The sequence below is a fragment of the Neophocaena asiaeorientalis genome, unplaced genomic scaffold (assembly GCF_003031525.2).
Source record: "Neophocaena asiaeorientalis asiaeorientalis breed wild unplaced genomic scaffold, Neophocaena_asiaeorientalis_V1.1 scaffold26, whole genome shotgun sequence".
In the NCBI taxonomy this organism is placed as follows: domain Eukaryota; kingdom Metazoa; phylum Chordata; class Mammalia; order Artiodactyla; family Phocoenidae; genus Neophocaena; species Neophocaena asiaeorientalis.
The window spans coordinates 9,761,632-9,785,270 of record NW_020173108.1 but is presented as its reverse complement, the minus strand read 5'-3'; the positions used below and the strand labels follow the sequence as shown (position 1 = coordinate 9,785,270).

Genomic DNA, 23,639 nt, shown 5'->3' with positions numbered 1-23,639 from the left:
GGAACACAGGTCCAAGGAATAAAACCAAGGTCCAAAAGTGAGACAAAGGTCCAGTGAGTGAACAAATATTTAATTCAGGAGATTCTACTTCTAGTTCTGATTGCCCCAATGTATCATTTTTCTCCATCAGCTCATTTATTCTGTGAAAGAGAAAAAAGACTGAATATGCTATAGCCAATATTCTAGTTAATACTTATATACACACTTATTGCATAAACTAAAAAAAAAAAAAAGGACTAGTGATTTCCTGATTGAAATCTCAAGTGTACCTTAAACAGCTACTGAACAGATACAATGTTCCCCTTAAAAAACATTAAGTACAACAAAGAACAAATTATATAATTTCTTTTCAAAATCTACAGTAGAAATTAGATGATCAAAGCAAACTATAAATAAATGTTTTATAAGTATTACATATAAAGAAAGTCATCTTAGAGATAAAATAAGAAACTTTACTAAAAACCTATATATCAAAAATTGTCTAAAAAATTACATTAAGACAATAAAATCCTGTTTGGCAAGGGTTCAAAGTGTGCTGATACACCACTGGTAAGAGTGTAAATTAGTACTAAAAATCTTCTTGGAGGGCTAGTTAGCATAAATGAAAAAATTTTATAAAATTTGCCTGAAAATTATATGACTCAGCTTCTAAATATTTACCAAAAAATGTAAGAGGGATGGATAATTGGATAGATAACATAGTAAAGTCAACATACTACAATGTTAATTATACAATCTATGTAGTGGGTATACGGGTGTTCACTGTAAAATTCTTTCAAATTTTCCATATATTTAAAATTATTCATAAAGACTACTGGAATAATTAACTAAAGGTGTTTGGTAAGATTTAGCTACAAGAAATTAGCACAAGAATTTTTTTTTAAATAGTGAAATACAGAAAACCTAAAGTTATAAATTATGGTGTTTCTATAAAATTGAGTATTATATAGCCATTAACTTGAAGTAAACACTTGACAAAAACTGTACATGTTTTTATAATAAATTCAATTTTTATAAACAAATTAGGCACATTTAAATATACATATACATACTTAATTATACACATGTATATAAAAAAGAGATAAAATATACACCAAGGTGTTTACAGTGGTTATTTCTGATCAGTGCAATAATGGGTACTGTTCTTTTTTTCTATCAGTCTTCTTACATCTTTTTAAAAATAAATATTATTTTTGTAATAAAAACTTTCAAGTCCTGTTTCAAGTAAAGTAATGATATTATCAGAAAGATATGCAATTTCAGTTAGTTTTTCCAGGGGTGGTGATATATACAAGCCATCTTATTTTAATCTGGGTAACACTATAACCAATTATATATTCCACTAGAAATGTAAACTCCATGAAGACTGAAGCTTGTTTAACTAACATAGGCCTGGTGCCCAGTGTCTTACAGTCAGTTGATACCTAGTAAATATTTGTTGAATGAATGAAAAGGCTGATCAGAGTTATTCATTGTAAAGAGGCCTCTTTGAAAAATGGACAAATAAAGGAAACTATGATTATGGTCTCATATACCACCATGTTCTACTTAATTCAAGAGTTCTAAATTGGGTCCACAGGTGGAAATCAGGGATTCCAGTAAAATGGATGAGAAAAAAAAAAAAAAAAGAGTACATTTTTATTTTCTTACTATTCTCTAAATGAACTTTAGCTTTTCTTTCACTTATTAAACAGAAAATCAAAGTAGTTTAGTAGTATGTGTGACTCTGTAAACAACAGAAATCAAAGATAATTTCATATAACACTACTGTTATGCAGATAGTGAAATATCATTTTTGTTCATCAGTATTCATCATGTTTATTAGATCTACTACCAGATCTTATAATGCATTAAAGAGGCACATATATTTCTAGAACAAACATACAATGGCATGTTACTTAGACGCCAGAAAGCTGAATCCAAAGCCAATAGTGGGGAAAGCAGAAAAGCAATATGATAATCACTACAAAACTCCCAATAAGCTCACATATGTCTGGCAGTGAGGGCGAGGTTGGTCTTAAAACCACCAGGATTCTTGAAAGTCTACTTAAGTAGTTGTTAACCACTCAGATCACCTCCTCATTTCTGCACAGCCTGCCCCTGCCCACGCTCCCACAATAGCAGAAGACTGGAGTTCACTGAGGGGAGTAAACCATAGGGTCTTTGGGGTATGCCATGCACAGCTGACAGCAGAAGCACACTCCAGAAAATGTAGGGATGTGAAAGTTTATACAGTGAAAATGGAGAATTAAAAGAAATAATTCTATAAAATGTTCCAAGATGAAAGGATATGGACTTCCAGACTAAAAGGACTCACTCATATGTCCAATACAAATGACAAAAGCAGAGCTGTATCAAGGCAAATCATCATAAAATTTCATAATCGTAGGTATAAAAAAATATTCTAGACTTCTAGTGAGAATCAGATTTCATACAGAGGATTAAGGATAAAAAAGGCAACAAACTTCTTAATTATTTAAGAATACTTATTTCAAACCTAGAATACTGTACTCAGGATTCAGACTATGAATTAAGTTTGAGGGTAGAAGAGAGACATTTTCAGACATGCAAGCTCTCAAAAGATGTACCTCCCATATATTCTTTATCAGGAAGCTATTACAATCTGTGCTCTACAAAACATGAGAATACATCAAGAGAAAGAATACATGACATCTAGGTAATAGGACATCTAATAGAACAGCAAGGTGAGGAAAACATTGAGAATAAGGGTGAAGATAAGATACTAAGATGACCATTAATGCAAGAGTAGTTATATACAGTAAGTCCAGACTGCTGTCTACTTTAAGAAAATAAATTCGACGAAGTAAATACATATAGGTATACTAAAGCAACTGGGGGAAAGCTGTGGACTCCATCACTAATAAGATATAAAAACTAAGTAAACTAAATGAGGACAAAAAGACATTTATTCATTCCAATAAAAACAAAATTCCAGAGGGAAAAGAAAGGCAGGTAATTATAAAACGTAAATACTGAATACTTATTTAATCAAAATTATAACAGAATTATTTTGACACAATGAGGGCATAGGAGATAGAAAACGATAGTGAGCTAAATCCTCATCTTTCCATAGCAAGGAAACAGCAGAGATCAGCAGTCCACAACCTTTTTGGCACCAGGGACCGGTTTCGTGGAAGACAATTTTCCCACGGATGCAGGGGAGGGAGGTTCAGGTGGTAATACGAGCGATGCGGAGTGATAGTAAGTGGCAGATAAAGCTTCACTCACCTGCTGCTCACCTCCTGCTGTGCGGCCCGGGGGTTGGTGACCCCTGGGATGGTCTAAAATGGATAAATCAAGAAAATACATACAGACATAGGGGGCAAATGCTTCTTCTCTACCACTGCTTCCTTCTTCTGGAAGGAGTTCAACTGGTCTAACTTCTGGTCTCTACACTGATTAGTTTGTATTTAATAAGCTGAACATGTTCAGTTCATCTCTATCTTTTTTCCGCTTGAGAACAAACTGCCCACAAGGAGCCTATTTAACTCTATTACTAAGCAACATTCCCAATCTAGCCTTTCTGTGTAATAAAGTTGATATTTTTCCTCTGTCACTATTCCAGTGTCTTATTTGTCAATTTATTGAGATGCTGGAGCAATAAAGAGACTTCAACACTTAGTGCACCAGCCAGGTGATCTCTTCCTGTATCAAGCTTACCGCCATTAACTCTTTTTTTTTTTTTTTTTTTTATGTGGACCATTTTTAAAGTCTTTATTGAATTTCTTACAATACTGCTTCTGTGTTTTTTTATGTTTTGGTTTTTTGGCCGTGAGGCATGTGGGATCTTAGTTCCTCGACCAGGGATTGCACCCACACCCCCTGCACTGGAAGGTGAAGTCTTAACCACTGGAACGCCAGGGAAGTCCCCCCATCCTTAACTCTTACCTTATCCCAGCAAAAAGTCAATAGAGCTAAAGGATCTACAAACACCTCAAAATTACCTCCATAATACTTTCTACTTTACCAAAGAACATTCTGAAATAATAACTACTCATCATAAGATAAGAATACCTATCTGGCTGATATTGACAGGATGAATACCACCACTCACCTTGGTTGGATAATGGAAAACTCCTCCCTGAGGGCCCTTCCAGGTAAAAGAGGTTATCAACCTTGTGAAATTTTAGCTCCAACCACACCTATCCATTCACACCCAGCCTGTCCTTCATTGCTATTTGCACCTGACACTCATGCCAGGTCCAATCCTAACTCTCACTCTTCACCAAGTAAATGGTCTTAGTTACCTAAGACATAGAACCCCAGTATGTCATTTAAGAGGTTCTGAATCTTTATCAATACAAGTCCAATATCTAGTTCCCTAGGAAAGGTGCAAGTCAGATGGACAGTAATAGAAGCCTTCCTCTAACTCTAATAATATGTCAAGGGCACCCATCAGTCAACCCTGAAGAAATCATTTAATGAAAAGGCTGTTAGTAGCCACTTTATCACTTAAATGAAGCTAGTCCACCTATTAATCCATGGTTCATTTTAGCACATGACAGTAATTAGAACTGAAAATGGACTAGAGTAAATAAACATAATATAAAAAGGACTGTCTTTGATTTATTCTTTTCTTCTTTGTAATAATCCTTTAAGATTATTCACAATTTTGCTCAAGAACTCCAAAGGTATTTTTCAAATTTTTCTATAAAATATTTGGAGGTGATTTTCCCAGCATCTCAAAATTTAATTAAAATTTTGCACACCACCCTTGAGAATTTGTTTTAGCAAGCTATATGCTGTTACTGGGTTATTTTTGTAATAAAACAAACACCTTAGGAAGAATATACTTCGACAAAGAATCTAGATAACTGAAACCAGAACATGGGACCCACTGGGATAAAAATAAGATTAGGTCTTCCAATGTCACACGAAATCTACTCAAAACCAGTATTAAGAACATATTTTTAAAACATGAGGTATGCCACCTTCAACAGAAGAGGGAAGTTGTTCCTTCTACTTTCCATTCCCAATATGTCACCACTGTCACTATTATACACATGCAAAAGAAAACAGTGAAGAATACCCAATCCATATATTCTAGTAACTTCACCCAACTACGCTAACTATTCACGTTTGTGAAATCATAAAAATGACAATTTCATAATTTGATTCATTAGTTTCATCATTTGTAGTAGAGTAGCACAGACAATGAGATATGAAAGAAAGCAAAGCAAATTTTTCAAACTGCCACTCATCTGACCCTCTTTAAGGACTCAAATTTGAATCTTTTTCCTAGATTTATATTGTCTAACTTTGCCTCATTTAAAGAACATTCCATTTAATACATGAAAATATGCTACATAAGGTCCCAAAATGTGTACCAATACTATTTTTTAGTTGTACTAGCATGATGTATAATTATAACTCAAGAGTAAATGAAAATTGAGAACATACATGGAATAATCACTTGATTAATTTGTTACACACTAAAAAGATTTTTTTATCTTTTAGAAAACCAGCAAAAATGCTATTTTAGCACCAGTACATAGAAACATTTGTTACTTATTATTAATGTTTCAAATTTTAAAATACTGTGATTAAAACTTTTGCAGCTTAACTTTAAAAACATGGGAAGCCATCAACAGATGAGTAGAAAAAAATATGGTTTATACATACACTAGAATATTATTCGGCCATAAAATGGAATGAAACTGATATATGCTACAACATAGATAAACACTGAAAACATTATGCAAGTGAAATAAGCCAGACACAAGAGTTAATATTGTATGATTCTACTTACAGGAGGTAGCTAGATAGGCCCAGAAAGTATGCTAATTAGAAATTAGAAGAGAGCCTACGATGGTTACACAACATTGTGAACATACTTAAAGTCACTGGAATTGCACACTCAAAAGCTGTTAAAATGGTAAATATTATGTAGATTTTGCCACAGTAAAAAAAATCAACACAATGAAACAGCAAATGTCAATAAAACCTGAGATGAAAAAAAACAGTCAAGAGAAAGTGATATTTCTTCCCAAACCTGTTTTTTCTAATTATAATTATTATAACATAATTACATTAGATATTAAATAAACCGACAAATGAGAAGGAAAAAGAAAGCTCTTGCTAAAAAACAGTAGGTTGAATGTTTTATGTTCAATGAAAGCCATAAAAAAGTGCTGATGAATTAGTTTTCAGTGACAACTATAAAGTTATAAAATATTGGGAAAATCACATTCTAAAACAAGCTGCACCCATATTCCTTCATAAGTAGTGACTACCTGTCCCACTTCAATTTAAAAAAAAAAACAACTGAAAATCATGGGTGCCACATCATTGATATAGTTTAAGTAAAATAAAGTCAAATTCTAACTAGCTGTCTCTAACTCAAGAAAAAGGCCCTGACCCTGTATCAAAAGACTCACTAATAGGGCTTCCCTGGTGGCACAGTGGTTGGGAGTCCGCCTGCCAATGCAGGGGACACGGGTTCGTGCCCCGGTCCTGGAGGATCCCACGTGCCACGGAGCGGCAGGGCCCGTGAGCCATGGCCGCTGGGCTTGTGCGTCCGGAGCCTGTGCGTCCGGAGCCTGTGCTCTGCAACGAGAGAGGCCACAACAGTGAGAGGCCCGCGAAGACTCACTAATGAATCTACAGTTATATAGTATTTTTTAATTAAAATGTTTATAGTACATATTGATTTTTGTGATTCTATCATTTAACTGATTTCCAGTTAACTGACCAACTTCCATTCTCAGGCCCAGAAGGCTTATGCTGAATTATAACAATGCCTACCTATACCTCACTGGGTTGTGGAGAAGATTTTAAATAAAATAACACAAATGGAAATGCTTATTAAGGCACACTGCAAAGCATATAAAAGTACTAAATAAATGTTTTATACCTCTATTATTATTAATGGGTAAAGAAGGAAGCTATTAGAACACTATTTATTAGGATTCATGTGAAGAGAACTTTTTAGAAGTATTCAATACTATAAAGATAAATTTCCAGAAAGAAGCCTTCTTGAATTACATGAAGGCTCAATACTCCCAGTTACAGATGAAAAATTTTCTCTCTCGTCATTGAACTAAAAATTCCAGCTTAAAATCCTAGATACGATTCCACATGACATGATTCAGAGATCAAGCAAAATTTAATGAGAATATTGGCTCCATACCTTCCCAACTATGTGAACTTGGACAAGTTACTTAACTTCCAAAAGATTCAACTTTTCATCCTGAAATACCTCAGCGCTGCTGTGAAGATTAAATTGGACAACAAAATATGAAAGCACAAAATACAAAGCCTGTCATATAGAAAGCACCCAAAATATTATTTACCTCCCTTTGCAAACTGTGACGCTAATTTAGAAACAGAATGCTTAAAACATTCTTAAACTACCTAAATGTAACACATTTTGATAAAGGAGGCTTTTCAAGATCTCTAGTTTCTCAGTCTCATTATAAATATCACTTATCATTATAGGGATAAAATGAGTGTCACGTAATCTGAAAAGGGGAGGAAATGAGCTAAGTGGATTTAGTATGAACTCAAGACATCCCTGGATAAGAATGCCAGCCCTATCACTTATTACTTTGTCTCAGATAAATTACTTATGGTCTCTCTGTAACTGCTTCCTCACCTATAAAAATGAAATAATACCTATCTCACAGAGTGGCTGTGAATCAAAAGAGAAATTAAATGTATCAACATATAGTTGGAATATATGAACAGTGCCCTACCCACAGTAGATACTCATAAAAGTTACATACTTGTTCTTTACTTAGTTGACTGAATATCACTAGAACATGTAAAGATTAGATGAGACTGACATCTTCCTTTATCTCACAGAAATTCAGCATCTAAAAACATGTTTCTTTTTTCCTTTATTGTGGTAAAATATATCAAACATGAAAACTGCTATTTAACCATATTTAGGTATATAATTCAGTGACATTATATTCACAGTGTTGTGCAACCAACACCACTCTTTCCAAAACTTTTTCATCACCCCAAATAGAAACTCCCTACCCATTAAGCAACAAGTACCCATTTCCTACTTCCCCTAGCCCCTGAAGCCCTCTACCTACATTCTGTTTCTGGGAATTTGCCTATACTAGGTAATTTAAGTAGAATCTTATAATATGTGTTCTTTGTTCTTTGTGTCTGGCCTATTTAACTTTGCATATGTTTACAAAGTTCATTCATGTGGTAACATGTACAGTGTTTCACTCCATTATAAGGCTGAATAATATTTCATTGTATGACATACATTTCATTCATTCATTCATCTCTTAATGGACAGTTGGGTTGTTTCTACCCCTTAGCTATTGTGAATAATGATACAATGAAAATAAGTGAACAAGTATCTATTTGAGTCACTGTTTTCAATTATTTGGGGTAAACATCTAGGTGGAATTGCTGGGTCAAATGATAGTTCTATGTTTAATCTTTTGAGGAACCACCAAACTGTTTTCCACAGTATGTGCACCATTTATATTCCCACTAGCGATGTATGAAGATTCAAATTTCTCCACATCTGAAGAAGCACTTTCTTTTTTTTTTTTTACATCTTTATTGGAGTATAATTGCTTTACAATGGTGTGTTAGTTTCTGCTTTATAACAAAGTGAATCAGTTATACATATACATATGTTCCCATATCTCTTCCCTCTTGCATCTCCCTCCCTCCCACCCTCCATATCCCACCACTCCAGGCAGTCACAAAGCACCGAGCTGATCTCCCTGTGCTATGTGGCTGCTTCCCACTAGCTATCTACCTTACGTTTGGTAGTGTATATATGTCCATGCCTCTCTCTCGCTTTGTCACAGCTTACCCTTCCCCCTCCCCATATCCTCAAGGCCAGTCTCTAGTACGTCTGTGTCTTTATTCCTGTCTTACCCCTAGGTTCTTCATGACATTTTTTTCCCTTAAATTCCATATATATGTGTTAGCATACGGTATTTATCTTTCTCTTTCTGACTTACTTCACTCTGTATGACAGACTCTGGGTCTATCCACCTCATTACAAATAGCTCAATGTCATTTCTTCTCATGGCTGAGTAATATTCCATTGTATATATGTGCCACATCTTCTTTATCCATTCATCCAATGATGGACACTTAGGTTGTTTCCATCTCTGGTCTATTGTAAATAGAGCTGCAATAAACATTTTGGTACATGACTCTTTCTGAATTATGGTTTTCTCAGGGTATATACCCAGTAGTGGGATTGCTGGGTCATATGGTAGTTCTATTTGTAGTTTTTTAGGGAACCTCCATACTGCACTTTCTTATTTTCTGGTTTTTGCTTTTTTTTTTTTTATTAATATCCATTGGAGTAGGTGTGAAGTGATGTCTCATGATTTTCATTTGCAGTTCTCTAATGACTAATGATGATGGGCATCTTCTCATGTGCTTGAGGGCCAATTGTATTTTTCCTTTGGATAAATATCTATTCAAGTATTTTGCCAATTTTTCAATTGAGTTCGGGGGGGGTTATTGTTGGATGGTAAGAGTTCTTTATATATTCTGGATATTAAACCCTTATCAAATATATGATTTCTACATATTTTCTCTCATTTTATGGGTTGTCTGTTCACTCTCTTGAGAATGTCATTTGAAAAAAAAAGTTTTTAATTTTAATCAAGTCCACCTTATCTGTTTTATACTTTTCTTGCCTATTCTTTTGGTGTCATATTTAAGAAACCATTACTAAATCCAAGGTCATGAAGATTTGTACCTATACATTCTTCATAGAGTTTTACAGTTTTAGCTCTTAAATTTAGTTCTTTGATCCATTCAGAATTAATTTCTGTAGATGGTATAAGGTAAGGGTCCAGTTTCACTCTTTTGCATGTGGACATCTACTTTTCCCAGCACCATTTCTTGAAGAGTGTTCCTTCCCCCAGTGAATGTTCTTGCCACTGTGGTAAAAAAAATCAACTGACCATAGATGTGAGGGTTTACTTGTGGACTCCCAATTCTACTCCATTGGTCTATATGTCAATCCTTATGCTAATATTACATGGTTTTATTTACTGTACCTTTGTAGTAAGTTTTAAAATAAAGAAGTATGAATCCTCCAACTTTGTTCTTTGGATTCAAGATTGCTGTGACTCTTCTATGTCCCTTAAAATTCCTTATGAATTTTAGGATGGATTTTCCATTTCTGCAAAAACCACCACTGGAATTTTCATAGGGACTGCATCAAATCTGTAGCCCACTTTGGGTAGTATTAGCTTAACAATATTAAGTCTTCCAATTCACAAGCTCAGGATGACTTTACATTTATTTAGGTCCTCTTTCTTTCAAAAATGTTTTGCCATTTTCGGTGTATAAGTCTTGCATTTGCTTGACTAAATTTACTCCTAAATATTTTATTATTATGGATGCCATGATAAATGGAATTATTCATTTATTAGGCCAAACAGTTTTTTTGTGGATTCTTTAGGGTTTACCGTATAAAAAACATTATCTGCAAATAGAGGTAGTTTTTTGTCTTCCTTTCCAATTAGGAAGCTTTTTATTTCTTTGTCTTTCCTAATTGCTCTGGCTAGAACTTCCAATACAATTTTGAACTGAAGTGGCAAAAGCTGGGCATCCTTGTTTTGTTCCTGAACTTAGGGGAAATGTTTTCAGCTATTCACCATTGAGTGTGATATTAGTTGTAGCTTAGTCACATCTGACCTTTATTATGTTGAGAAAGACCCTTCTATTCCTAGTTTGTGTGTTTTTTTATCATGAAAAGGTGTTGGATTTCACCAAATGCATTTTCTGAGCTAATTAAGATGATTATGTGGGATCTTTTCCTTCATTCTGGTAATGTGGTGTATTACATTGACTGATTTTTGTACGTTGAGTCACCCTTGCATTCATGGGATAAATCATACTTGGCCACAGTATATAACCCTTTTAATATATTGTTGACTTCTGTTTGCTATGTTTTTTTGAGGATTTTTGCATCTATAGTCATTACGGATGTTGGTCTGTAGTTGTCTTCTCTTGTAGTGTCTTTGTCTGGCTTCAGAATCAGGGTAATGCTGGCCTTGTAGGAATCAGCAAGTGTTGCCTTCTTTTAAGTATTTTGAAAGAGTTTGAGAAGGATTGGTATTAATTCTTCTTTATCTGTTAAACCAAATTCAACAGGGAACCCATCTGATTCCTGACTTTGCTTTGTTGGGAGGATTTTTATTACTGATTCCATCTCCTTACTTGTTACAAATCTGTTCAGATTTTCTACTTATCCCTGAGTCCATTTTTGTAGTTTTTACATTTCTAGGAATTTACCTATTCCATCTAGGTGATCCAGTTTGTGGTATACATAGTGGTTCATAATTTTCTTGTATAATCCTTTTTATTTCTATAAAGTTAGTGGTAATATCTACTCTTAAATTTCTGATTTAGTAAGTTGAATCTTCTATTTTTCTTCATCAATATAGTTAAAGGTTTTTCATTTTTGTTGGTATTTTCAAAGAAACCAGTTTTGGTTTCATTGACTTTATCTATAATTTTCCTGTTTTCTAGTTCATTTATTTCTGCTCTGATCATTATTTCCTTCCTTCTGTTAGCTTTGGGTTTAGTTTGCTCTTCTTTTCCAAGTGCCTCCAGGAGTACAATTAAGTTACTAATTTCAGATTTTTCTTCCTTTGTAAACATAAACTTTCACAGCTATAAATTTCTCTCTAAACATTATTTTTGTTGCCATAATTTTTGCTGTACTGTGTCTTCATTTTCATTCATTTCAAGGTATTTTCTAATTTCCCTTGCGATTTCTTCAATGTTCGATTGGTTGTGCAAGAGTATGCTGTTTAACTTCCACATATTTGTGTATTTTCCAGATTTCTTCGTGTTACTGATTCTTAGATTCACGTCATTATAGTCAAAAAAGATACTTGCATGGTTTCAATCTTCTTCCCAGACTTATTAAAAGTTGTTTTGTGGTCCAAACTATCATCTAATCTTAAGAATATTCCACGTGTACTCTTCTGTTGTTGAGTGTAGCCTACTGTACATGCCTGTTAGGTATAACTGGCATACAGCATTGTTCAAGTCCTCTAGTTTCTTGTCGATCTTTTCTGGTTGTTCTCTCCATTACCGAAAGTAGATTATTAAAGTCTCCAACTACTAATGTAAAACTGTCTTTTCCTCCCTTCAAGTCTTTCCATTTTTGCTTCATATATTTAGGGGCTGTGTTGTTTGAGTCATATATGTTTATAATTGCTATATCTTCCTGATTAACTGAAACTTTTATCAATACATAATGACCTTCGTTGTTTCCTGCAACCTTTTTTCACTTAAAATTGATTTTTTTTCTGGTGATAATACAGATCTTCCTCAGTTTACAATGGGCTTACATCCTGATAAACCCATCATAAATTGAAAATATCGTAAGTCAAAAATGCATTAATACACTTAACCCACTGAACATCATAGCTGAGCCTAGCATACCTTAAATGGGCTCAGAACACTTACATCAGCCTATAGTTGAGCAAAACCATCTAACATGAAGCCTGTTTTACAATAAAGTGTTGAGTATTTATGTAATTTCACTGAAATTGAAAAAGAGAACAGTTGTATGGGTACAGAATGGTTGTAAGTGTATCAGTTGTTTACCCTCATGATTGTGTGGGTGACTGGGAGCTGCAGCATCATAAGAGAGTGTCATACCACATATTGCCAGCCTGGGAAAAGATGAAAATTTAAAACCTGAAGTACAGTTTCTACTGAATGCATATGGCTTTCACACCATCATAAAGTCGAAAAATTTTAAGTTGAACCATCATAAGCTGGGGACCATCTGTATAGCCACTCTAGCTCTGTTTGGTTATTAGTATTTGAGTGGAATATCTTTTCCCATTCTTTTACTTTCAACCTCATTGTGTCTGTTATCTGAAATGAGTCTCTTTTAGACTTTATATGCATGATTTATTTTTTTTTATTCTGCCAATCTTTGCCTTTTAGAGAATTTAATCTATTTATATTTAAAGTACTGATAAAGAATGATTTATTTCCACCGTTTAGCTATTCATTTACTGTATGTTTCATACTTTTTTTACTGTTGTTCCTCAGTTCCTCCATTACTGCACTTTTTGTATTTGGTAGATTTTATGCAGTGTACCATTTGATTCTCTTCTTATTACTTTCATGTATATATTTTAGTTATTTTCTTAATGGTTATCATGGAGATTACAATTAACATCTGAAACTTATAATAACCTTATTTGAATATTACCATGTTGGTTTCAACAGTATACACCCTATTCCTGTACATCTCTATCCCTCCTACTTTATATGGTTATTACCACAGATGATACATTATGTGCCCATTAACAAAGACTTGTAAATACTGTTCTATACATGTGCCTTTTAAATCATATAGAAAAAAATAGTTAAAAACCAAAAATACAATAAATCTATCTTTTACATTTACCTATGTGGTTACTTATATTCGCATTCTTTTTTTCTTCATATGGCTTTCAGTTACTATCTAGTGTCTTTTTATTTCAGCCTGAAGAACTCTCTTTACCACTTCTTGTAAGGCAAGTCTACAAACGAACTTCCTCAGTTTTTGTTTACCTGGGAATATCTTAACGTCACCTTTATTCTTGGAGAACAGTTTTGCCAGATACAGAGTTCTTGGTTGACATTGTTCCTTCAACACTTTAAATATGTTAGCCAACTGCTTTCTGGCTTCCATGGTTTCTGATGAGAAATCAGTTGTTAATCCTATTGAGGATCCCTTGTATGCTATGAATCACTTCTCTGTTGCTTTCAAGATTCTCTTTGGCTCTAGTTTTTGAAAATTAGACTATTATGTGTTTTAATGTAGGCCCCTTTGAAATCATCCTGCTTGGAGTTCACTGAGTTTCTTGGATGTATAGATTCATGTCTTTCACCAAATTTGAACAGTTTGGGCCATATCATTTCTTAAAATACTCTTTCTGCCTCTTTCACTCTCCCTTCACTTTATGGTATCCCACAGGTCCCTTAGACTCTGTTCACTTTCCTTCATTCTTTCTGCTTTCTGCTCCTCAGACATGATCATTTCATTTGTCCTATCCAGGTTCACTGAGTCTTTCTTCCGCCTGCTCACATTTGATGCTAAATCCTTCTACTAAATTTTTTATATCAGTAATTATACTTTTCAGCACCAAAAATTCCTATTTCATTCCTTTTTATACTTTCTAGCTCTTTATTGCTATTCTCATTTTGTTCATGCATCATTTTCTTGAATTCCTTTAGTTCTCTGTCCATGCTTTCCAAACCTTTCAACTTGCTCTACAGAAGCAACAATTCAATCAATTGCTATGTTTAAGAGTAAAAAAGAAAAAAATACCAGGAAAATTAATCAATTATGAAAGCTCCATACTAGGCCTTTTGAAACTTTATTATACATTTTTAAGTTGTTAATTCACTAAAAGTATAATGTAGTCCACATCAGAGCTTATCAAATATCACTGGGTCATGAAATTAATTTACTGAGTGGATCAAGATCAACATTTATTTAACATAATAGTACAGAATAGAAAATATCAACTGCACTGTTCATAAGGCTATATATTACTTCATAAAATTTTTACTTCTATTTTGTGTATATATGAAAGCCATTCTCTTTCTACTATACCGTAACACTATCCCAACAGAAGAAAGAGGCTAAAAGAGGACACACCCTACCACAGCACCATCTTAAGCATAGGAAAGGATTACTCATTGTACTGCAATGAGGTTCATATGCAATTACTTTTAAAAATTACTTAGAATGAAAAAGATTTATTTTACTACTTTTATCAGATTATTACTTCATATATAACTAATTCAGAAACCATAAAATTCTGAAGCAAACATCTAATTTATCATAAATTAATGGGCTCCAAAATACCTCACATTCTAGGGAAGATTTACATAATTAGTCTCAAAGCTGTAAATATTAGATAAATTCATAATACTTAACTGGCATATTGTCTTGTTCCTTAAAGAACTTTTTAGTTTCCCTCTATTTCAACCATAAATATGACCTTATTTTTACAAGGAACACACTTGGCACTCTGGTCAACTGGTACCTATTTGTGTTATATCAGATTTAAATATATAGCAAATTTAATCCATTTCTTAATAAATACATAGACTTTTTAAATGTTTCATTGTGAAGTATAACTTGCTGGGAAATTTCCGTCACAAAAAAATCACGCCATGTCTATAAAATTTATAATTTACCTCAAAAATTAATTTGTTTTAACAGACTTAAGAACTTCATAAAATGCTTTGTTAGTGAATAATCCTGTACATAGCAGAAATAGATCAGGACAAATATTACAACAGGTAAGACTGTTGTTGCACAATTAGCCTGAGCAGACAAAATAGGCTCCCTTATAAATTGCAGGATTCTTAACACATAAATTGGATTGACATACCTAGTACTATTTAGGATAGTCTTTCCAAATTTCTTCTAATACTGAGCTTTCAGTTAATTCATATGCAGTGTTTAAATTTAGGGATCTTCAGGGACTTCCCTCGTGGCCCAGTGGTTAAGACTCCGTGCTCCCAATGCAGGGGGCCCGGGTTTGATCCCTGGTCAGGGAACTAGATCCCACATGCGGCAACTAAGAGCCTGCATGCCACAACTAAAAGATCCCACATGCTGCAATTAAAAAGATCCTGCATGCTGCAACTAAAAAGATCCTGCATGCCGCAACAAAGATCTCACACGTGGCAATGAACATCCCACGTGCTGCAATTAAGACCCGGCACAGCCAAATAAATAAATAAATAAATAAATAAATAAATTTAGGGATCTTCATATTATTTCTGACTTCATCTCAGATCAGACTTAAGTCTAGGACTTTACTGATACTCTGCTTTTCCTGGGAACTATTAGGACTACATCTCTATTCTCAACTTAAAAAATAGTTCTGACAAAGTTCTTGAGTGAAATTATTAATTCTTTCTTTCAACAAATGTTTGCCAAGGGCACTGTGGGTAGAGTGGTAAATGTGCATAGCCTCTGCCCTCATGGAACAGGCTCCTTTATTCAAGGTCTAGAAGAGTACAGTCTATTGGCATGGAAAAAATGGAAAGACTGTAGGGCAGTAGGGCTTTGGAGAATCCAAGCTTCAAATCCCAGCTCCACTGTCTACTACACATTAGGCAAGTTTCTTAATCTCTCTAAGCCTTAATCTCTCCCTTTACAAAATGAGTTTAAATCAACTATTTCCACAAAGTTATTTCAAAGGTTAAATAAAAACTACAAGAAGTGCCTAGTATAATAGAGGGAACATTACTAAATATTCAAAATATTCACAAATTCAGGGACTGGCACATACAATCCATTCAATATCCACTTTGAGACAAGAAACCTTAAATACCATTTCCAAAGAAAGTGAATCAACCAGAAAATACACATGATACTATATTTAATCCAATTATTGCACCTAATATAGGTAATTACCATCTTTTTCTTCATTTTATACTCCTTAACTTGGACTTCCATTTAAAAGATATTTTAAAACATGTAAGCGTGTCATCTAGTAACATAAAAGAGGAATTAAAAGTTAATTTTTAAAACCTCATGCTGACCCAAACTGCATACTGCTGTTACCTAAAGCAAAATTTCGCATAAAATTGAAGTAACAAAGGAATAAATTAATAAAATGGCTGGTCAAAGAAGTTCAGGCACTTATTATAAAACACAAAAAAGTTAATTTATCAATTACAGCCATGGCACTCTAGTTCACTAACCCAAATATTCATAGATACATAAAAAGGATGACTTATTTTAGTCTCTGAACATTACAATATGTATGTTGCTATGTATGTTGCTACAACATAGCAATCTTTCAAAGTGTTGCTGCAAGAAAACAATGTTGAGTTAATACAAGTAAAACCATTTTATAGATGCTAAAATTTACCTGTTTGAGTCCTTCATCAGTAAGTTTGTCCTGGTTGCCTACATGAACTTTCTGAAGTAAAGGACAGTGAGAAGCAACCGCAATAATAGAGGTGTCAGAAAGCTGTTTACACCTGTAGGCTGTATACCTAAGAAGTCCAGGACACTTAAATGCTAGAACACACACGCCAGTATCAGACATACTGCGACAATCAGAAATGTTGATTTCAATTATATTTTGACTTCTTGATGCAATTTTTTCCAATAATTCATCAGTGACCTATGAGAGAGAAGAAAAGCAATAAATTTAAAAATCTGCTAAAAGTAGAAACTTACATTCTATTCTTTTATTAAATTCTCCCCAATAAATAATAATTAGATTATAGCATGAAAACCACAATGAAAAGAAAACCTTCTTACTTAATATTAAAGCATAATAAGAACTGTGGTATAATAAAAAAATATATTTGGTCTTTGTCTCCAGTTCCTGGAACAGAGCTCCTAAAGTTCTAGGCATTTCCTGAGTGACAGGAATGTCTTTTGTTATTTTTAACAAGCCCCTTTTACCATGCCTGAGTTTATACTAATGAAATGACTTAAGTTGGGGCCCCTAGATAGCTTCAGGATGGGGGCTGGTCACCAGAAAGACCAAACACCATGTGATTAGAGGGTGGAAACTTTCAGCCCCATCCTCCGATTTCCTGGGAGGGAAGGGGAGCTGGAGACTGGATTATAAAAACTCTTGAACACTGAGATTTGAAGGGCTTCTGGGTTGGTAAATACATCAAAGTGCTGGGAGGTCAATGTGGATGTAAACAATATAGAAACTCCAAACTCTCTCCCCCCATACCTTGCCCTATGCATATTTTCCATTTGGCTGGTCCTGGTTTACATCCTCTATAATAAATCAGTGAACATAGTATTTTCCTGAGTTGTGATCATTCTAGCAAATTATCACACCTAAGGAGGGGGTTGGGGGAACTTCCAAATTTACAGCTGGTCAGTCAAAAGTATAGGTGACTCCTAGGACTTGTGACTGGCATATGAAGTGGAGACAGTCTTATGGGACTGAGCCCTTAACCTGTGAGGTCTGCACTAACTCCAGGAGTTAGTGTCATAATTGAACTGAATTGTTGGACACGCATTTGGTGTCAGAGAATTTGTTGTCAGAATGGAAAAAAACACAGATTTGGTGTCAGAAAACACCAAGTGATAATGTATGTGTTAGTTTTCATTAAACGCCTAAAAATCTATCCTTATTAGGAAAACATACTTTAAACTTTCAAAATCACCAAAAACTCCCCACAAACAAAATTGTATTGAGATTTGGAGTTGGTTCTGTTTTTAACCCAACAAATAGTATATATCAGCCATCATGATGTATGACTCTTGACTTTTCACACTTATTATGAGATGATACCTACCAAAGTATATACATTTCAATTGTTTTACTACTTTTATCAGAATACATTACATATAACTAAATCCATAGCTTAGACAATATATCATTTTGGGTTTCAGCACACTGAAGACTTCATAGAAAAGTCCATTTAAAAAAAGTTTTTCTCGGGCTTCCCTGGTGGCGCAGTGGTTGAGAGTCTGCTTGCCGATGCAGGGGACATGGGTTTGTGCCCCAGTCCGAGAAGATCCCACATGCCGCAGAGCGGCTGGGTCCGTGAGCCATGGCTGCTGAGCCTGCGCGTCCGGAGCCTGTGCTCCGCAACAGGAGAGGCCACAACAGTGAGAGGCCCGTGTACCGCAAAAAAAAAAAAAAAAAAAAAGTTTTTCTCGGAAGACTCAAAGCTACCTGTAAGTAACCTTAAAATTCATCTGCTGAAAAATTCATATGGCCATCTCAATTCTTTAAACAAATTTTAGAAACCAACCTCTACACATTCCCTGCCCAATCATATTTCCAAAAAAAGAAAACAGAGTTAACATTATTCAAGTCTTTTGTGCAAAAATAATGATGAGAGAAAATGCACATGATGAAATTTAGAAAGGAAAAAGAAGGGCTTCCCTGGTGGCGCAGTGGTTAAGAATCCGCCCATCAATGCAGGGGACACAGGTTTGAGCCCTGGTCTGGGAAGATCCCATATGCCACAGAGCAACTAAGCCCATGCACCACAACTACTGAGCCTGCACTCTAGAGCTCACGAGCCACAACTACTGAGCCCGCGTGCCACTACTGAAGCCTGCGCACCTAGAGCCCGTGCTCTGCAACAAGAGAAGCCACTGCAACAACGAGAAGCCCATGCACCGCAATGAAGAGTAGCCCCCGGCCACCACAACTAGAGAAAGCCCACACACAGCAACGAAGACCCAACGCAGCCAAAAATAAATAAATAAATAAATTTATTTGAAAAAAAAAAAAGAAAGGAAAAAGGAAAGAATTGGAATGTTGAGGGATACAAGGAGTAAGAGCCAAGGTTGAAAATACCTTTGTTTACGCTTGTTGGAAACAGCATACCTCTCTTTTTTTTTTTTTTCTTTTTTCACCTCCAGATCTAACTACCAGGAGAGGGGAAAAGCTCTTCTTAGTCTGAGTTTGTAACAAATAGCTCAGACAACCAAGACTAATGAAGTAAAGAGCCAATGGATTACTTCACGTTACCTCTCTCCACTGTACCAGCCACAACTAACTAAATATTCACCATTCCCCCTGGACACAAATTTCATGAACCTGGACAGGTAAATGACTAATTCTATAACTGTCTTAACCTCTTACCAATGAGGCAGTAAAACAAAAAGAAAACTCATACCCAAATGCTCAGGAACTTGCTTATTTTGTTTAAAGTACATGTGTTTATAAACACTCACAAATGCTACCACCGGTGTGTTGGAGTTGGCTTGTACCAAATCACAAGTCTATAGTATATACCACTTTCGAAGTCAGTCATATCACTACATTCAGTGACATCACATTGGTAGCTTGAAATGGGTCATGGTGAAAATATTTGTACAACAAAAACTGGAAAATATAACAAATCAGGGCTTTTTCTTTGCTCATTTGTTTTTGAAAGCCAGCTGTTAAACATTTAGCAGCCCATCACTAACAATATCACGGAAGGATTTAAAGCAGGTTTAGTAGTCTAATAAAATCCTATTCTTATTGGATATCTTTTTTATGTTTCCAATGCCAAGCACTGAAAACCAAGTTTAAGGGAAGAATTTAACACGTCCAACAAATTATTTGTAATAAGCACTATTAACTATCTTCTTTCCTAATTTATGCCACCATATAAACATATTGGCAGTCGGGCAATGGGGAGGATTAGAAAATTCATCAAAATGAAAATTAAAACAAAATGAGTTATCTTATTCCATTTTGCTTCCATTTCTTCACACAAAATAACATTATAAGTATACTGTTATGAAAAGTATAATAATAAATTAATAGGGATAATGATAGTATCAACTCATAAGTTGGTTGATCAAATAAATACATATAAAGCTCACTGAACAGTATGTACATGGCACATCAGCAGCACTATGTAAATGTCTGCCTTATTTTCTACTATTAAACTAATATTTGTAAAATGACCCCTCCAAAAAATGAAAAGTTTAATAACTCTTTTTAAAGGTAGTAAAAACTGAGGGGGGGGGATGAAGAGGACTAAGACAAAGAGGATTAAGAACCAACCCAAAATTACCAATCCAAACTAAAAAATGTATTCTTCATCATAGGAACCTAGCTTCAACTTGAATTTGAAAAAAAATTACTAAAGCACAGAATTATAGATTACAGTCATTTGAACTATCTTGAAAAACAGCGTGAAAGAAGTGATTTCTGAGGAGGAAAAAGATATTTTTTGAATAGGTCAACCTGAGTGTTTCTTTAGAATTAGAATCCATACCTGCTGACGACTACTAAGATCCAGCTGCTTCCAAAACTGGAAATCTAAACAAAGGTCACGCCAGTACTTGCAAACCAATGATGCAGAAAGGCAACGCTCATCCAGGGATAAATTGGAAAATATCTGTGAATAAAAAAGGAACCACATAATATGCGCTAAAAATTTTAAAGGCAATGAAAAGGTCTTCATCAGTTAGAAAAAATTACCCTTTTTTTTTTTTTTTTTTTTTTAATTTATCCTTTCTGTCGAGGGCTGACTTTAAATAGATCGCAGTGAGGGAGCTGCTCTGCTATGTAAGACACCCTGACCCAGAAGCAGGTCATCTACGAATGGTTTAGCACCAGGTTCCCTATGAAAGTGTGTTGTGTGAAGGGCGAGGGTGCACAACAGGCAAGGGGGTGGCCGCCTTTCCAGCCATGAAAAATCAACTTTAAAAACAGAAAACCATCTTAAGTACAAGGGGCCATTATTAAAAGAGTCATTGTTATGGACTGTCCTAAAGAGGAAGTATGATATGGGAGAAGCTAAGAACACAACCAAGAGAGGGAAAAGAAAGCAAACACTCAAATTACTAAAATCATGAATAAATAGAGACATTATTACCAGCCTTACAAAAACAGAATTATAAGAGAATATTATGAACACTGTATGCCAACAAATTAGATAACCTAAAGGAAACAAACTTCTAGAAACATAAAAACTACAAAAAACTGACTCAGAAGAAATAGAAAATTTGAATAGACCTATAACAAGTAGAAATATTAAATCAGTAATATAAAAACTTCTAACAAAGAAAGACCAAGGACCAGATGGCCTCAATAGTGATATATTTAAAGAAGAACAAATACAAATTCTTTTTAAATTCTTCCCAAAATTGGAGCATGAGGGAACCCTTGCTAATTCATTCTATGAGGTTAGCATTACCCTCATACCAAAGCCAAAAACATCACAAGAAAACTATAGACCAACATCACAAGAAAACTAAAGACCAACGTTCCTTATGAATTTAAATGCAAACAATCCTAACAAAATACATTTGACCCTTGAACAATGCAGAGGTTTGGGGTGTTGACCCTCAATGCAGTCGAAAACCCAAGTATCACTTTTGGTTGGCCCTCTCTATATGCGGTTCCTCACCCATGGAATCAACCAACCAAGGATCATGTAGTACTACAGTATTTACTCTTGAAAAGAAATCTGCATGTAAGAAAACCTGCACAGTTCAAATCCATGTTGTTCAAGGGTCAACTGTATTAGCAAACTGAATCCAGCAGCATATTAAAAGGATCATACACCATGGCCAAGTGGGATCTATCCCAGGAATGCAAAGATGGTTCAACATGCAAAAATAAATCCATTTAACATATTAATCCATTTAACCATATTAATAAAATGAAGGTTTAAAAAACCCAACCAACTCAATTAATGCAGAAAAAGCATTTGACAAACTCCAATACCCTTTCTTGACAAAAAATACTCAGAAAACTAGGAATAAAAGGAAACTTCCTTAATGTGATAGATGGCATCTATAAAAGTTCCACAATTATCATTATACCTAATAGTGAAAGATTGAATGTTTTCCCCTGAGATGAGGAACAAGAAAAAGATTTCTACCATCTCCACTCCTATGCAACATCGTATTGGAGATTCTGGCCTGGGCAATTATGTAAGGAAAAGAAATAAAAGGCATCCAGGTTAGAAAGGAAGAATGAAAATGTTCCATAGTCACAGATATCATGATCTTATATACAGAAAAAAAAATACATACAAAAATTTAGAGCTAATAAGCAAATATTTCTGTATACTAGCAATGAACAAATCAGAAATGAAATAAGAAAGCAGTTCTATTTGCAACAGCATCAAAGAATACTTTTTTATACTTTCCACTTCTTCATACTGAGATTTCCCATTTGTTGGGTCAATGTTATCATATTCTTCTGTAATTTAAATCATGTTTCCTTCCATTCTTTTAACATGTTTATAATAGCAGTTTAAAGTTTTTATCTGCTAAGTCTAATATCTGTGCCTACTCAGTTTCTATTAACTGCTTTCTCTTCTCTCAGTATAGGTTCCATTTTTTTCTGTCTCTTTACATGTCTCAATTTTTCATTCAAAACCAGACATTTTAGGTAACATATTGTAGCAACTCTTGAATTTGATTTACTTTTCAGAATTTTTTTTCAACTTTAATCTCCCTGGCCTTAAATGGTAGGATATGAGTCCCCTGAAGTTTGAATGTCTCTGCTCAAGTTTCAATTCTTATTCATATTTTTTTTTTAGCCTGGCTTCCTAGGGAGGTCAACCTGTGTCCAAATTGCTTAGTTTCCAGCTAGTTATTTGGGCAAAGATATGCTCAAACATCTCAAGTCTGCTCTCCAATCTGTGCGTGGGATGGGAAAAGCATATTCAAGGCTTATACTCAAGTCTGCTTTAGCCCTTGCTTTCTGCTAGATACTCTCAAGTCTCCCCTGCACATATGCATAGTTTCAGAGTAAGCCAAGGATATGTTAAGAGCTTATTATCCCTTTATGGTTCTCTCTTTTCCAAGGTCTGGCTGTTAAACTCCTAGCTCGTCCCCCACTCATCCCAACTGGCACCACAACATGAGACTTGCAAATATGTGGGTTTTTACCATTTTTTTCCTAACAAGTTCATCACTTTTAGTTGACAAACACAGGTTGTTACTTATTGCCCCAAACTAAGTTACCCTCTTAAGACACCTAAGCTGCTGGTTTTCCAAGCTCCTGATTCTTGCCAAAGGTACTGGGGTTCGAGGGTACAGTAGGGGCCTCATTCAAGTGTGGTGTAGACCTCCACTATTCTTACCTGAAGCTCTAGTAGTTTTCCTAAGAATAAATGCGTCTCATTTTGTTGTGTGCTTTTGGTCGATTTCCAAAGCCCAAATAGTTTTGGGGATTTCTTCC

General features: G+C 34.8%; 1 protein-coding gene across 1 annotated transcript in view; it reads right to left on the bottom strand.

Annotated features, from left to right (window-relative positions):
• The window catches only part of FBXL17 (F-box and leucine rich repeat protein 17), a 481,311-nt gene that overhangs the window by 448,458 nt on the left and 9,214 nt on the right, over nucleotides 1–23,639 (bottom strand). The window contains 2 exon segments of the mRNA XM_024743396.1: nucleotides 16,881–17,138; nucleotides 20,716–20,838. Coding sequence (XP_024599164.1) covers nucleotides 16,881–17,138; nucleotides 20,716–20,838 — 381 coding nt within the window.